This window comes from Coloeus monedula (genome assembly GCF_965178545.1).
Source record: "Coloeus monedula genome assembly, chromosome: 2".
Lineage (NCBI taxonomy): Eukaryota > Metazoa > Chordata > Aves > Passeriformes > Corvidae > Coloeus > Coloeus monedula.
Genome location: NC_138782.1, coordinates 8,833,335 through 8,850,706, shown reverse-complemented (window position 1 = coordinate 8,850,706; position 17,372 = coordinate 8,833,335). Strand labels below are relative to the sequence as shown.

Below are 17,372 nucleotides of genomic sequence, written 5' to 3'. Positions count from 1 at the left end.
TAAAAAGTAGAGAAGTAGGAAGTCATCCCACTGAGAGCAGCATTTTACCTCCCGTGTACCTTCAGATAGGCGATGATGATAGGACCGGCCAGTTTGTAACAGCTCTTTATTTTGCTGATATTATCAAACATCATCACAGGGCTCACCTGTTTTGCATCATGAGCTTCATCTTTCCCTTTATTATAAATACTAACAAATCAATTTTATCTTCCATCAGCAATACCATAAAAACTCAGTCTAACTGGACATATTTTTCAGTGATCATCGAAGCAAAAATCCCCAAGAATTTGAAGTAGATCTCTATATTGTATATACATCTAGTTTTATATATATAATTATATCAAAACTCACCACTTCTGTATATCACTCATTATTGTGATTTTTCAATTACTAAATTATGTCAGCATTATGAAAATATGAACAGCCATCTAGTTATTTTGCTGCTTCATAAGATATTTAATAATTGAACAGAGAACTGCAAAATTACATGAATGCAATGGAAAGTCATGTACATGTTCATTTAAGAATTCCACATGGACTTTTCTTATTCCAAAACTTTTCCACATTTTGGAAGTCCTGTAAAAACCTTCAGTAATCTCTTTCTTTGATCACATACACACAAAAAGTTACGATGTATGTGTATTATACCTTACATACCATATGTAATTCTAGACATATTTATATGCAAATATATGTAACGTACTCTGAATATATATATCGTATGTAATATATATATGTATATATATACACAGAGAGAGCAATACCACAGGTGTGTATGTATTTAGTCATACAGGTGTATGCATTAATATATATATGGTAAATTTTTCTGATGGGACTGCTGCACGCAACGAGGAACCTGTGAGTAGTGTGAGGCTGCTTGGCTTGGCTTTAGGATGTAATTCGCATAGACTTTGAGTAGGTTGAGCTGTTTATTTTTCATTTGGAAAAGGAAAGAGCAGGCCTCTTATGGAAAAATAAAAGATGGATATTCACTTGAATTAACAGCACAGGTTATACATTCTTAGGTGAAACACGTCCACCATAGAACCTTTGGGTTATGTTTTTAATTTGTTAGACAAGTATTTACTTACTGAATGTGTTTCTACTACTATGCACCGGATCAACCAGGACAACTCTTATTAAAACATCTTAGATTAATACTCTGCATATTAAAAATACATAATAAAATTCTGAAACTAGTCACTGCTAAAATGTAGATCTTGGATCCTGCAAAGATCTGAAATACCTGCTTAAAATTACCATTTGAGTAGGTCCACTGATGTGATTTAATGTAAGTGCCTGAATGTTTGCAGAATCAAGACCCTTTATTACTCAAAGGTTAAATTTAGGATCTCACACCTGAGAACATGTAGTGGTTGCTTCCATAAGTAATTCCACCAGGGAGAATGTTATATTTTGCAGCAATAGCTAGAGCATATTCTGAGGGTGAGAGAGATGGACTTTAACTCATGTCCAAAAAACTGAGGTGGGACTGACTTTAAACAGCAAAGAACAATGCCAACAAATCTTCCCAAATGCACTACATTTTATTTCTCAAGAAGGCCAATTTTGCATTACACTTTAATAACTTCAGCATATTTTTTTCCTTAAATATATTCGTATAACATAATATCAACAAATATGTAGCTTTAAAAAAAGAAATTTAAATTAAAAATTGCTTTGGGACTTAAACTGTGTGCTTCAAATTTTCCCCACAGCAGTTTACTGGCAGCTAGGTTGTAAACCCCAGGAAACAGGTGTCTGTGGTTGGTACTGCTGACACAGTCTCATTTTACAGTGCTGGAGAACATCTCAGTAGAGAAACCAGCAGATGCACACAAACTGCCAGAAATCCTACCGCTTATCCCTGTGTGCTTGTTCTGCTGTAAGATGGTAAATTGATTTAAATTGCCAAAATTGCAAAACAAAAAAAAAATCAACACAGGAAAAGAGCCCCTAAAACAACCAAATTTAAAAAACTCCAGCAAAACTGGGACTTGTGCTTCTAGAATGCCCTGACCCAGTTTGCAAATCACTTCTCCCTGCTACTCAGCTTTGGCATCACTTTGCCTTCCTTATTGCATGTCTGTTGATCCATCCTGTAGCTGAATTTTGTATGTAGTGTAACTGTAGTATGAAAAAAAACTCCCAAAAAATTGCATTTCTGCAAATTGGATTGGTGAATTTTCCTTATCTCTGGATTATTTCTTTTTGTGGGGTATAGTGCTACTTTAGTTGAACCAATGGAGAAAGTCCCACTGAAGTCAGTGATGCAGAAGGAGCTGTTAGACAGTTAAAGACCTCACCAGACAACCTCTTTGTGATTCTCTCTCTCAGTGTCATTTTTAAAAATGTGCTCATTATCACCAACTTCCAATGTTAAAATTCACTCTTTTTTTAATACAAACTTCTACGACAGAAATATGAAGGGAAAAGACATTAACTTCTTTGCAGGTTATTACCTATTTGTATGACACAAAAGAAAAATCATCATTTACAGTCACAAACTGTACATAGTATTTGGTGGGAGTATATTTTGTGGTTTAGAGCTAAAAAATGGACTGCTTCAGTGGCAATTTAAATAATTACTGACAAGATATAAGACTTTAAAATCAAAAAAGGGTGATAATTTGGCTACAGAGACAATCATTGTAATACATCTAACAGAGAGGTTTGGATAGTAGAACAGTGAGTAGAGGGGTCTGGGGAAGGAAAGACACTGTCATGCAACACAGCACTAGTTCTTGCTCAGTATACTCTTCAGGCTTCTCTCCACCGCTTCATCTAATTCTTCTTCCAGCTCTTCCTTCTTGGACATGGCCAGTTTGGACTGATAATCTTTTACTATTTGGTCTATATACGGTGCGCTCTGAGTCCCGTGCAGCATCAGTGTCCACTCCTTCAGCACACCCCGCTGGGGCTGGCTGCCAACAAACCCAATCTCCAGAGCCCAGGTGCCTCGGGGGTCTTCTCCCCAAGTGTGAGTGGTCATGAAAGGCCATTTGTCAAAACCCACCTTGGAGTCATCATCCCTGGGGCGCCGGCTCAGCAAAATGGACTTTGTTCCCATTGGTGAGGTCATGTTGATATTGAGGTCTCCTCGTCGAGTGGAATTCACAGTTATGACTGCCTGGACATGTTCAAGGTATCGGACAAAGTTTTCCTTCCCCTCACACGCGTCGGTTGTCAGTGTGAGGACCAGTTTGCCAGTTGGTGGTATCTTTCTGTGGATCAAAAGATAATTAAGCAAATTAAAACAGTACAACATGGCTTACTGGGTTTTGGTGCCTCACAGAAAACATCGTATTATTTTTCTTATTAATACATGAAAAAGTAAGGAAATAATAGTTGCAAACTTAGCCAAAAAGTGAATGTTCTCTTTTTAGAAAATTACACCAAAACCTTAATTTGAAAATAATTATTAAATGTACACCTACACGAAGAGAGAAGTAATACAATTAAGAAGCACATACTGCTCTTTAAGAACTAACATAAATGGTTGTCTTCACTTATCACTCCTTTATTGGGTAATTGCATAATAATGTGTATACTCAGTAAAAGAACCGTGAGTAGTCAGTCATGTCAGTTTCCTTAAATGACAGCAGCAAATGGCTCTCTGGTGTTGGAGGAACCAATTGTACAGAATTTCAGTGCAGTCACATTAAAGCCTATGTTCTTGTTCTGCTTTGGAAACCAGCACAAACATGGGATCCCAGAGTCGGTTTATTTGAAAAATACTTTTCCATGAAGATTTCTATTCTCTAACAGCTCCTGTACATGAGCACATACACCAAGGAAAGAAGTTGCACGTGTTTACTGAGTTGCCAAAGTGCTGTCTGGCCCAAGAGCCAAGGCTGTCAAGTGCCTTCTAAACCCCTTGGGGTCAGGATGCAACTTCAATTACCCACTGCCTCAGAAACTGGCTGGCAAAACACATGGAAAGTGTAAAAATGCTCTACATCTTCATCATCAGTGTTCTGTGAGCAGTGTGACATCTTCCTCTGTCTAAAAGAAATAATTGAAAGACAAGAATTATAGCAATCATTAAAAAAGGGACTAAGTCACAAAATACTCCAGTCACCTTGTCATTATCTTGTCTTTCAGTGGCTTCTCCCTGACCTCAATTCTGCAGTCTAATTGAGAGTCTTCTGAAGGGCATTGACCACACTGAGGTAATGAATACCTTCTTTTCAAAAGAAATCAGTACCATCTTTTTCCCTCTGCTAATGAAATATTGTCTTCTTTAGAGACCAGTGAAAGCATTTAATTCAAGCCTAGCTTCCAGGAATTCTTTTCTTCTTGAGAGGAACTCCAGATATTAGAGCTTAGTACATCACTAACTGGCTCAGGCCTTTCATAGTGTATTACCTTCTTGGAAGTACTTGCAGAGTAAAACGTCATTCAAACCCAGATCCTCAAGGCATTTAAACACTTACCTTAAACTGAAAAACCTGTGTTGTTCTGAGTATTATGGAGCAGAAGTTGGTATAACACAAATATTGTATAGATAAAATATTTGAGCATCTAAGACACTTGAGATACTTACTTTACATGACAAAGCACAAGAAAAACGCACTACATGGAGACAGAGGTGAAGGATCATAATTTCAGTTGCCACGTGCTTGCAGTTTCTCTGCATGGGAAGCCTCAATCTCAACTTGATCTGAATTCCTGTTGTCTCACAGCCTTCTCACACAGTGGTTAAAGCTTTGTCAAACACTGCTTCATTCCCAGATATGTGATAAGTGTTTTATCTCCTCCAGTTAATGAGGAGGGACATCACAGTGTGAGTCTTTTCTTCCTGTCAAGACTAAAACCAATGAAACAAGGGCAATGTGTTCCCACTACATCTGCTCTGCAGACAGCTTGACAGCTGTAAAAAGCTTTTCTCTCCACCTTCTCAAGTACTGCAGTGTAAAAGTTCTCTCAGCCCTCTAAAAACACATGAGAAAAGGCTTGCTCTATTTCCCCCTTTCATATTAATTAGGATCTAATAGTCTCTGCTTCACTAGACTAATTATTGTAGTCCAGGTGAATTTTCCCAAAGAAACAAAAAGAACCAGGGGTGGTGGAAAAAGCCTGACATAAAGGAGCAGAAGTGAAGACAGCTATTCCACAGCCTTAAAATGTGCCACTGCCCAATTTATGTGTGTGTATACATATAGTACATCCATGGCATAGTACCCAGTGGGAGATTATCTATAGTATATCCACTTCTGCATGTGTAGTACCTAGTGAGAGATGAGCAGGGGGAGCTCCTGTGTGCTCCTGTTCCTCAGCTAATGGACTACATTATTTTAAAACTTTCTATTTCCCTAAACCAGCCAGAACCCTTGTCAGGAAAAGTTCCTATTGCTAACAAGTGTTTCTATTTTAAATACTGATTGCTTTCAGCACACCGTATATTCTGTCTGTTAAGTATTTCCTGGCCTTTTGCTTAATTGACAATGCTGCTCTGAAACACACCTCCATATAAACTACTCACCTTCATAAATCTATACTAAATACATGTTTTATGTATACAAATATCTATACTTAAATGCAGAGAAAATATATAAAAAATGTTGCTCCAGCAAACCAAAATGAAAGAATAACCCAATTATCCACAGCAGAAGTGCAGAGTAGTCTTCATTTCCAAGGAATCTCTGGAGATGCTGCGACTTAGCTAGCTTTGTTTTTTACACGTCATAATGCTTATTATCTCCTGTCAGCAACATTTCCATTGGGGAACACAAATCTTACAGCAGTGCTGTTAATATATAGATATGTCAGGCAGTTGTCAGGGCGGTACTCTTACAGACTACAGAAAGAAATGTTCTCTCCTCCTCTAGGATGATCCCCATTTCAATAAATGGAGCTGCCCTAAGATAAATAAGATTATTTGTCTGCACTTAATTATTAATAAACTAGAGATATATTAAAACTAGCTTCAGTATTCTCATTTGTTTTTTACCTGTGAGCATGCATAGGCCAGATAAATTAAAACTCAGACCTCAGCTGTAGAACCTTGGATCATGAAAATTCAGTCTGGAAGGTTGGGGAAAAACTCATTCTTTGCCTGGCTGAGCTATGTGCTAGGGTAGCATCCTAGTCTGTTTTCTTTTTCCAACAGAATAATGTTGCCTTCAAAAATGGCACTGGAAAATCAAATTTCAAATGGTATAGATATAATTCAGGCCATTATTAGGTAGTATTTAAATTACTTAAACTACAGCTGTTGTAGTCAATTAGTATTAATTCATTCATTTGTTGACTCATTCACTTTAGCACATAAAGGTAAATCAGAAAATAATCTGACTACCTACCCTGCAATTAGAGATTTGAAGATCTTAAGTGCAATTAAATGCTGTAGTGTTCAAACTGTATCACTGGTACCTGCAGATGATTGTTTCAGTCTTCTGGAGATAGAATTGTCTGCTGAAGAATCTCACAATCAGATATGGCTTGGCTGATATATATTTAATGTGGCAGCAGTTTATGTAATTTACAGTGCCAGTCTCCCAGATTTTCATTTGGGGATAGCCTCTTTATTCATAGAAACTTTAGCACAAACATACCTGTGAGTGCCCAGGAGAAATGGATGTTGCTATTAACACTGCTGAAACTAGCAATGAGGATACAGATGTGCTATAGAATGTACTCCTCCAGCAAGTCAGGAACTGAAAGATCATGTAGTTTCATCAAGCATTGTTGATAAAAAATATTTTATCAACTTATTACTGGTAACATTAGGGTTACTTAGAAAAAAAACTTCATTAAGTTTCTTTGACTGTCTTTGTCAACGTAATTGTATGCTTGCAGCCTCCCACATGCCTGGAAGAAGCCAAACACATCCACTAGACTATTCACTTACTCAGGTTCCTGTATTGACCCTCCAACACAATGGAATCTCTCAGGAACAGTCTTCCAGTCTTTTGCCATTTTAACCATTGCTCCTGCATCTAGGACACCATAGCCAAACAAATGGTTGAACTCCAGCCCAACGCCATTCCTACGCCACCTATGAACCTCATCATGAAGCTGGTTCCTCTTGGAGGTGAGCACTGTCAGATGCTGCATGTCTCTCCATGTCAGATGCAAGCTGTGGAAGAGCAACATGGGAGACAAACATTACAGTATTTCCAAGCAGATATTAAAGAAAAACTGTGTTTGAGTAAGGCTTTGGGTAAAATTTGCTTCTATGAATAATACCAAAATTGTAACTACCCACATAGCAATAACAAAGCTTCTGCTGATCTCATGGGGACCAAAATAGGTTTGAATTATATAGTACTTTTCCAAATACGTTCTCCAAAACTGCAAAATCATTTCTGATTAAAAATAACTTATTTTAACTAGACATTATAGATCCAACATGCAATTTTTAAACTAACAAAATGAGTAAGATATTATACCAGATCCTGAGAAAAGTACAAAAAATTAAAAGATTATTAAAAACTTTCACCTAGCTTTCCTCTTAGATCTTGCCCCCTTTTTCTTGCCTGCTCCTCCTTCTTTTCCCATGGACCTTCCAAGATGCAACCTGAGAAGCCCCAATCTGATGAAGCGGATGAGCTCTAACGATCCAGGTGTTAGTAATGTCAGGATTCTGTGAATATGGATATATGGGCCATGGGTGTCTATAGCTTTGCACTGTAAGGTATGGCAGAGGTTTGTCACCCATGTTATATTAGCATGGATGGATGCAGTCAAGTAATATTTGCCTAGTTTCAATGGTTATTTTTCATCATCTCCTATTGTCTTCCTAGATGTACAGTGATTATGATAACAGGAAGGGCACTTATTATTCTAAAAAGCTTTAGAACTGACATTCTAATTCTACATAACTAAAGCTATTCCAGTTGTTTTATGATGAACTCTTTCAACATCACAATATGTCTGATTAAAACCATCAGCCTAAAAGGATCTGCTTTTCAGCTTTCTGTGCCCCAAGTAATAAGCATGTGTGCATGCTGAATGTACACCAGAATAGCCAATTACTGTCATTCCCCCAAGGTGACACAAGAGAGCTGAAAAGAAGATATCACTTACATCATTCTTATTGAAATCTTTTAAGAGCTTGCTACATATCTTAGAGCTGTACTTTCTATTTCATAGATTGGTCTGGTTTGAGAGACATGTCAATCCTATATTGTGTATGAGCTGACAGACATAATGCAGGCAAGAACAGGCTTCATGGGAGATTGTCAGTCATTCCCAGGAAGGTTCATCCAGGATAGTTCTGCACAATACAATTTAATAGAGCCAGAAAGAAATAGGAGACACTGAAAGCTCCTTCTCTCTCCAGCAGCCTTCTCAGTAAAGCCTAGAAATTCTAGTGCAAGCCAGGGATGTTAAGTCTAATTCCTATTGATGATAATTTGGCAGAGTACAGTTCTCAGAAAATTCATTAAACATTTATATTTTTATGGCCACATTAATATATTACATAGCAGCTGTCCCACTGAATGAGTTTGATAGTAGAAGGAATGATCATCCAAAGCTAAACATTTGGCATGTGTTTTACATGTATAAAACCTGAAAAATGAGACTTGGCCCAAGTCATGCTCTGAGCATGATAGTCATTGCTCTGCTAATTTAAACTTGGCCTCCTCTCACAGATCTTCATTATTCTGCACTGTTGAAGGAAACTATGCATGTTGTACTCACTTCATGCCATGGTTACAGCAACTGAAGCTCTGTAACTAATACTGCCTCAGTTAATGAAAAAATTTAACATAAAGTAAAAAGCTGGTATAAGTTATCATAAGGAAAACTTTTCCTAATCAATAGAGAAGAAGATAACGATTCCAAGATACACAAAAAGTTCCAGTGTCAGGAATACCATGGAGATGGTAAATAGACAATGGAAATTTATTCCTTCATGTAACAGAGCACAGAAGCAAGCTACCAGCAATGAGTTAAGAAAACAAAAAAAAACATTCTACACCACCATTGCCAAAAAAATATTGAGGAACTGATTGTTACTGGATTACCTAGGTGCCAAATACAGACAATATGAAAAAGAGCTAGACAACTTCAAGGAAGATCAATCTGCCTGTGGCTATTAAACAGGAGAGACCGACTGCTGTCTCTACAAACTATGGATTGACAAAGCTCTTGTTGAAAGATCACTCTTAATCCCTGTTCTCTGTCCTCTCCCTAAGTATCTGTCATTGCAGACAGTACCCTGGCACAAGATGAACTCCTGTCTCATACTACAGGTTCATTCTTATGTTTTTGTAGGCTGAGCATTTCGCAGAGGACATGTGGAGAAATTAAATAATCTCTTCCTCCAAACAGTGCTAGAGAAGTCTAATCCCTGGATGTAGAGGATGGGGAGGACACAGAGAGAGACAGACAGCCAAAATACATCTGCCATGTGACTTTGGCAAGGCTGTTGCTCCATCTGCAAGTCACCATGCACGTCACTACTGTATGAGGCGGCTTTTGAGCTGGTTATTGCAGCCTCGTGCCATAGCCAGCCAACTGAAATGATGAACACCATTAAACAAACCACAGGCCCTCTCCTCTCTAGAGCTCAAGAGGAATTTCTCAACAGCATACTTAGCCTCCAGGGCAAGGGCGAACACTCCGGCTGCTTCAGGGGCAGCTGCAGACGTGCCTGAATGACGCAGGGTGCAGTTGCCATACAAATCTGTTGTAGCCTGCAATGATATTATATGTAATTAATGAAAACAGCTATCCCTTTTTCGTTGCAGCTACAGACTCAGAAAAATACAGGAAGTGGAGTTTGTAAAGAGCCCTTGCTCTTTAATTGTGTTTGGGCCCACGATCTGTTTTCTTTTTTGAAAGAGTATATCAATTTAAAACCACAGTGAGACACATTTAGAGCATAAATGAAAGAGCAAGTCATCAGGTAGTAAACCAGTGCTCATTACCTCTTAGAACCCATTTATTTCTTATAAACTCAGTTTAACCAAAGGCCTTAAATTCATTTCTGATTACCAAAAAGATTTGAAACTAGAATTGTTAACACTATTGACTTTTTAACATTTGTCCAACTCTAGGACCAGCAGCAGCACCAGGCTTCTGTCTTCTGTGCAGATTAGTCACTAGCAGAAACCAGTAGAAAACCTTAGAAATGCATTTTATCGCAGTAATTACAAAGGTGCCACAGATCATCTTGGCTGGTATCATCACAGAGCTGATATGAAGACAGAAACCAGTGTTCTGTCTGCTACTGCATATGGGTATTTAGGATTGTGCAGTGTGTCTCGGGGGTTTGAGACAGGGTCATGGAAAATGTACAACAGCTTTTGGCAAAAACTAACCTTGAGTTAGCACATCTGCATTTTCCACTCTGTAAACTGAACTATGTCCTGGCTAGTCTGATGGTGCTGAAGAGCTGAAGAGCAGTGATCACCACAGTGGAAGAGAATCCCAAATACAATTGAACAGAACCTGACTGTTTTCCAGCTGTAAGTATGGCCCTGCAGCAACAGCAGGCTCTTGTGGTCTGAACTCCCATATATCTTCTGTGGGTGACTAAATGTCATTCTGCTCTGTGCTGCTTGTACAGCAGAAGTCTGCCAGTACAGGTAAATATGACCTCAGATGTTAACTTAGATTTTTACAGAGACCTTTTGTCACACTGTCCTCCAGGAAGAGGGCAACTGAACTTCTAAATCTGGTTTCTGATAAAGGAAAGCACCAACTTTCCTTTGAAGCTCTAAGAGATGGAAGATCATTGCTGTTCTCAGTATAAATCCCACGTCTTCTTAGCTGACAGTTTTGGCACCATCACATACTGCAGATGAGAAAATATTCATCTCAACAATGAACCATCTGCTGCCCCAAAGTACACAGAGTTGCAATAGGTCATGCACATAGACGTATATCATGCACAAATATAGCAACAACAGCACAATAGTATCAGGACTCACCACGCCAGCCTCTGGATTTCTCTTCCTCCCATTACTAAAGGTGGAGGCTAAGGTTGAAGAGCAGCTTTCATCATACAGAGCTGTCCGTCCATCGTTTATGGCAGAATTGATGGAGATTGTCCACATGCTTGATGCATAACCATCGCAGTTACAGTCATCATAGCTGCCCCCATCTCCAGAGGCCCAGACATAGATGCTGCCTTTTCCACCCCGGCCCTGTGAGAGGGGAAAATTGACCCTCTGGAGTTAAACAGCAAATAGAAGATAGCAGCAACTTTAAACTGCTGAAGTACTCAGGCCTGAACAACAGGCCCAAGCCAAAGTTGACTCAGATGACTCCTGAAAATCATGTAATAGACACTGTCTCTGTTAGTCATTTAACAAAAGACCGACCATACCACTTTAATGCCTTCACATGACCTTGTGTAATTATCTGCAATATATGTTAATAAAGTCATCATTTTAAGAAACCTTCTCAGCTGACATCACCAGATGCTTATTTGCAAGAAACCCCTACCCCCACCGTGGCCTGGGCTCTGGCCAAGCCCTGGTCCTGGCTGGTTGGAAGGTATTTTATAAAAGCTGGAACTCTGCCTTGCAGCAGCTTTGGAGACCTCATTTATGAGTGGACACACTGTGTAAGACCTCCCAGTTCCTGGGAAAGTTCTCCAAATTGCCACTATAACAGGGGCTCCCCAGCGACTGCGGGTTCTGGATGATTGTAAAGTGTTTAGGAAATTGGTGATGTATCTTCCCCAATCACTATTCTCTCTCTTTCATATAGTACTGATTAGATGCATTATCTTGCTTATTTTGTTTGTTGCTAAAGCCAAGCACATAGTAAGCTTTTTGTTTTATTAAATGTATCATTTTACCTCTGTGTTGCCTTAATATTAGTAGTAGAATAAGACCATTCTTTATTGGTGTCTGCGTCATTTAAATCACCCCCATCAATTGGCTAAACAACTGTGCATCTAATTGTAAAGCTGAGCATCTATAAAGGAGAAAACTTGGTACAAACAAAACATACATCAAGCTTCAGATGAAATACACAGACCTACACAGGTTATTAAATCCAGGCAACTGGCAGCCAAAGCCAGTTCTGCAGTCGTGTACATAGAGCACTTCCATTTATCTCCTGGTTTGCTTCACACCCTGAAGGCTCCTGTGGCAGATGCTAAGACATTTTACAGATTCATCAGCATTTATGTCATGGTCTAAGTGTCATGAGGAAAAGTGTTCTTCTAAAAGAGATATAGGTCATCTCACAGGCGGGGTTTGTAAGATCCAGTTAGGTTCAGACAATGGCTAAAAAGCTCTACCAGCACCTTTTTCTTTCAATAGATTTCTTTTTCCAAAGGTATGATTGGCTCGGAGCTGTTTTTCTGACAAACCAGCTTCTACTTCTAAGGAGAAAATAAAGTTATGAGACCATAAAAATAATCTACAGAAAAATGGCCCAGCAATTATGTTGAGATGGACAGGAGTGACTGAAGCTGAAGGGTCACTATAAAGGCTTCCTGTTAAGTAAAGCAAAGAAATCCATACCCTCTCCCCAACTTCCAGATAGGCAGGGAGTGCAAAGGGATCAACTCAGCTCCTTCTAATTCCATAATCAGAAAGAGGTAGGAGCTGCCTGAAAGAGAGTCAGATCTGAGAACTACAACTCTCAGGTAAAGATCAGTGCTATGGAATTCAAAGCTCAGATCTCCAACTGATTCCAGCACAGCAACCACTCTGTGTTTAGTTCAAGTAATCCAACATTTACTTCCAAGAGGACCGCAAGTCTGCAAGGCTGGAATTTAACACACTGTTTAGATGCACTGAGCAAAAGACTAAAAAATTTCTTCTGGCCTTCTCGATGCCCAGCATGAAATAGAAGTTAATGAATATACAAACTTAGTAACCTGCAGTGGCATTTTAATAGGGAACCTTTTCAGTCAGGATTTTAAATCAAATCTGAGTTCCCAGCAGTACCTTCTATTTTTCATTGCACCCCACAGAACAGAGCAACCTCATTATTTCAAGCGCGTTAGTGAGTTGCATTATAATCCACTGAATTGCACAGCAGGTTTGCTGACACTGGAATATGTAACATCTCAGGACACAGATTTTCATAATAAAGATAATGACTATGAAAAAGCTCACTGAAATCCATCTAAGAACTTCCACAAAGAGCTGGTATCAGTCGAGTTTTAAGGGAGGATGATATTGTTGCAAAAATATATACTTTTAAGAACAAAATCATGCTAGCAATTTATTTAAAAAAATAAAATAAAAATCAGTAGAACAAGACCAGATACACTTTTTTTCTCTTTGAGTTTTTCCATATCCCACCTTGTGCTCTGACTGCCATTAGTTTACAGGACCCAAACATGGTCTTTGGACTGCCTTCAGAGGCTACATCCCAATCTTGCCACCACCATGCCCACCTACACCACCACACCACTTTGCAACCCTCCACCTGCTCTGGACAGCCTCTGTCCCAAAAAAGCAGGTAGCTGTCCAACATAGAAAGCAGGTGACTGCTGGTGGCAGGAATGGGATACTTGTAATGTGTGGACCCATTCTTAAACAATCTCCCTTCCTGTCATTTGAAAGGGAGAGGGAACACTTCAATTTCACGTGAGAAATTCACTGAAGTGCTAACAAGAAGTTAACCTCTGCAGTGTCCAGAACAGAGAAAAAGACTTAACCCTGCTCAGCAGGACTGTTCCATGTTGCCAAGTATTTTACCCCACAGATAGGATTCATGGCAGAATGGCAGAAAAAGCATGTAACAGATTGCTGGTATGAAGCAAGGGGAATTCACAGAGGAACTGAAACTCTGGGAAAGGTTTTAGGCATGCAATTTCTGCAACTTGAGAATGGCCTAAGGATATCACTTTCATGGGAGTCACATCCACAAGTGGATCTTGGTGTTAAAACCTGTAATTCATCTCTTAAATTTCAATTGCCTTTCTTCCTAGCCAGGACTGGAAAGAGGAGCAAATACTGCTGGAATAAACTGATAGCAGCCCAACTGCATTATTTGCAATGATGCTTAGGACTTGTTGTTTACATGTCCCACAGCCAGACCCCAGTGGGACTGTTTGCACAGGCAAACTGTTTGCTGGCTGTTCTCAGGCATCATGTAATTTACCAGACAGAAATATATGGCTTCAGGAGAAGAGAATTTTCAATTCTCTGGATGGTAGTAATAAAACAGATCTAGTCCTGATCTAGTGGGTGGCATCCCTGCTCATGGCACAGCAGTGGGTTAGAACTAGATGGTCTTTAAGGTCCCTTCCCACTCAAACCACTCTATGATTCTACGATAAGCCAGAAAAAAAATCCCAGTTGGGTTAACTAAGCATCATATTTAAAGCGAACTGAAAGCTCCTATTTGCATCTCAACCTTATGTGAACCTAGAAAATATTACTAGTGATTCAAGCTGCTGTACATTTGGACCAAAAACAGGACCGGAGAAGGCAGTAGTAACATACACTATAAATACCAGAGGGAGCCTGAAGGAAGAGTCAGGAAGAAGACAACACCAGCAAGATTGTACAATACATTTTAAAGAGTATTTTTCCTCCAGAATCCTGTAGAAACCTGTTCATTTCCTCCAAAAGTGATGCATAGCCTGGCACTTGCCCTTCTGAGCCATCTGAAGATGTATCTCATTCAGAGCTGAAAATTGACCTTGGTGCATTTAGTACCAGCCCAAGAGAGGCCCAGTTCTCAATTCAGGTTAAACCAGAACTAAATTTTGGGCAAGGCTGTATGTTTAGTAATTCACAGATAGTTCCTGAGAAGCTCTCTTTGAGAAAACATCAGGTTTTCTATTTCCAGTGTCCTTGGTGGGAAGCTGCGCTACGAGGAAAAAGTATCCCTGAGAAATATTCTTACCCCTTTTCTCATCTTCCACAAGGGCACAATCCCAGAGAGATGTCTTTAGTGAACTACCTTGAAAAAGTGAGCTGGCAGAAGACTTCAGCCTTTCTCACTTTATGTAACTTCAGGCATATCTTAAACTATTTTTTCCCCCCTTGTAATTGTCTTTATTCATCATGCTTGCTGGGCTAGTATCTGAGCCAGTGTTTCCCAAAGTTTTGATTGTTGGATCACACTTTCCAAAGAAAAATGGGTGTATTTGGCAAATAAATCTCCTCCAGCTTCCCTGACTTTTCTCATCAAGGCTGGCAAGCTCCCATATGAGTAACAGTCTGACCTCTAACACAGCATGGCCTCTGCAATGGCTTCTCCAGTTCTCTCACTACCACCCAGCCACTGGCTGATAATGGATGGAAGGAATGTAACAGTCTTTAGAGCACATTTTTCATATGGACTTGGCCTAATGCTTCAGTTGTAGATCAGAAAAAACAGCTTCCAACCAATACAAATTCAAAACAAAGAACAGGCTCCTGCCCTGAAAAGCAAAGTACCAGGGAAGGACAGAATCAGGACACCAAGAGGCAGGTAGGAGTGGGGTAAGAAGAAAAAAAAGCGGCACCTGACTGTGAGGAGGTTTACGTGCAGTGAAAAGGTATTTCAGGATAAGGATAGCCAAATGGCTTGCTGATGTTTATGGACTGTTTTATTCCTATGAAAGCAAATTAAAATGGAGCATATTTGAAAAAAATGCGAAAAAATTATTGAACTGAAAATTGCTTTCTGCAACAAACTCAAAGCACACGTTATTTTATATGCATCTTTCTTTCTGCTTGACATATGATAGCTATTTTGTAATTCTTCCTCCTAGGAAAACAGAGGTGTTTCAGCACCTTCTATATAATTTAATAGTAATTTGTGTGCCAGCTATGACAAGAGATAAACTGGGTTTCCAGGAAAAGCAAAAAATTCTACAGTTTCTTCTCATCTTTCTCAGGGGTCCTACTGACTTATGAATAGGACACAGTTAATTTCTGGCCTCTATTAATTTTGATTGCATTTTCCTCTGAAAAGAGGATTCCTTTCTCTTCATGATTGAATTACGTGAAAATCCTTACACGTTTTGTAATTAAAACCTGCATCCTTCAGTAATGACTGCTAATTATTGCAGAAAGTATAGTTTGCAGCCCACACAGGTAAAATGAAATCACCATTGTATTCCCAGCCTGGGACACGCCAAGGCAAGGACAGACTGGAAGAGCTATGGGACCACTTTTCTGCTGTCGTGAGCTGGTGGGGAGCATCAGCCTGCTCCCAAGACCTCCCTCCATGAGATTACACAGAGACCTCATTCTGCCTTGGTCTCCCCAACCTTCTTTTTCACTGGCAATCTGGCTACGCAGTATAAGCCAGCTGGAGGCAGCAAGTCCTTGGCGTCCCTGAACTGCTGCCCATTTTTTGCACTGTCAGGGTCTTCTGGAGCCTGCCTGCATGTTCCTGCATTCCTGACATCCCTCACTCTCCTGGCTCCTCCAGCTGCCAGGATGATTTGCCTAGAGCAATCTGCTAGCCTGTGACTTCTTGGATCCCTTTGTTCCTTTCCTATACTGATGACTTGGGGACTGTTAAAACCTGAAGCAACATCTAGGCAGAAACATTTCTGACAGCCAGCCAAGTAATCTTGATTTTACCTTAGAGATACCAAAGTTTAGGCAGGAAACGTATCTGGACTGCCAAATTTGCTACCGCACAACTTCAGAGGGACAGCTACCTTGTTTTAGCTGAATGCCTTTGCATGTCTAGATCCAGTTCCTTCCAAAAGCCTGGAGATACTGAACTGTAACTGTAGAAAAGCCCAGCACAGCCACAAGTCATGGAGTTCAGCTCAGAAGAAACAGCAGCTGGGTTATCCTCTCAAATTCACCACTGATGAAGGCCCTGTCCCTTCCCTGCTGGCCTGTCTAATCTTCCGGTATTCAACAGTGGAAGAGGAAAGGCTGTTTTGGCAGGAGCAAGAACTCAGTTCAACATTTGGCTACTGTGCAAAGGATAACTGTCACTTGGAACCACATTTCAGTCACGCTTCTCCTGTTTGTGTCCCTTTCACATTTTGCTGTCTTTAATAACTATCTGTCCAGTTTGTCCTAGCAGATTTCTGAAACTATTTGGGTCAAGTAATAACCACCAACTCCAAAAGACTGCTGCATATGAGACTCTCAAAAAACCTAAGCCCTATAATTTGTAAACCCTAATAAAAGGCTTTCTGTAACTTATTTTAGAATTGGTTGCAGAAGAGTACTGAACTCACATCCACCAACCCACAATTAATTGCATAATTGTTAATACCTCCTTTGGCTAAAAATAATGCTTGAGCCATTTTCTACATCTAAATTGCTGTTGAAATTGGATGGACTTCTCTCAGCCAAGAGAAATTAATGTAAAATTATACTTTTGGTGAAGAGGGCAGCATTAGGTCTCAGTTAGGGTTCAGTCTAGCAGGGATATGAGGAGGGAATTTGAAATGCTAGAGCAAAAATTAGCCATTCCTTTTTTGCTGGATGCTGGGCTGTGTACCACAAGTGATAATATAACAATTCTACAGGCCTAATTCT

At 39.7% G+C, this 17,372-nt stretch overlaps 1 protein-coding gene across 1 annotated transcript in view; it reads right to left on the bottom strand.

Annotated features, from left to right (window-relative positions):
• Positions 1-2,647: 2,647 nt before the first annotated feature.
• The window catches only part of PCSK2 (proprotein convertase subtilisin/kexin type 2), a gene marked incomplete at its 5' end in the record, with an annotated part of 110,381 nt that continues 95,656 nt past the window's right edge, over positions 2,648-17,372 (bottom strand). Inside the window, 4 exons of the mRNA XM_082277139.1 lie at positions 2,648-3,224; positions 6,854-7,081; positions 9,547-9,647; positions 10,887-11,102. Of these exons, the coding sequence (XP_082133265.1) occupies positions 2,738-3,224; positions 6,854-7,081; positions 9,547-9,647; positions 10,887-11,102 (1,032 nt within the window). The 3' untranslated portion in view covers positions 2,648-2,737. The remainder of the gene's footprint in view (positions 3,225-6,853; positions 7,082-9,546; positions 9,648-10,886; positions 11,103-17,372) is intronic.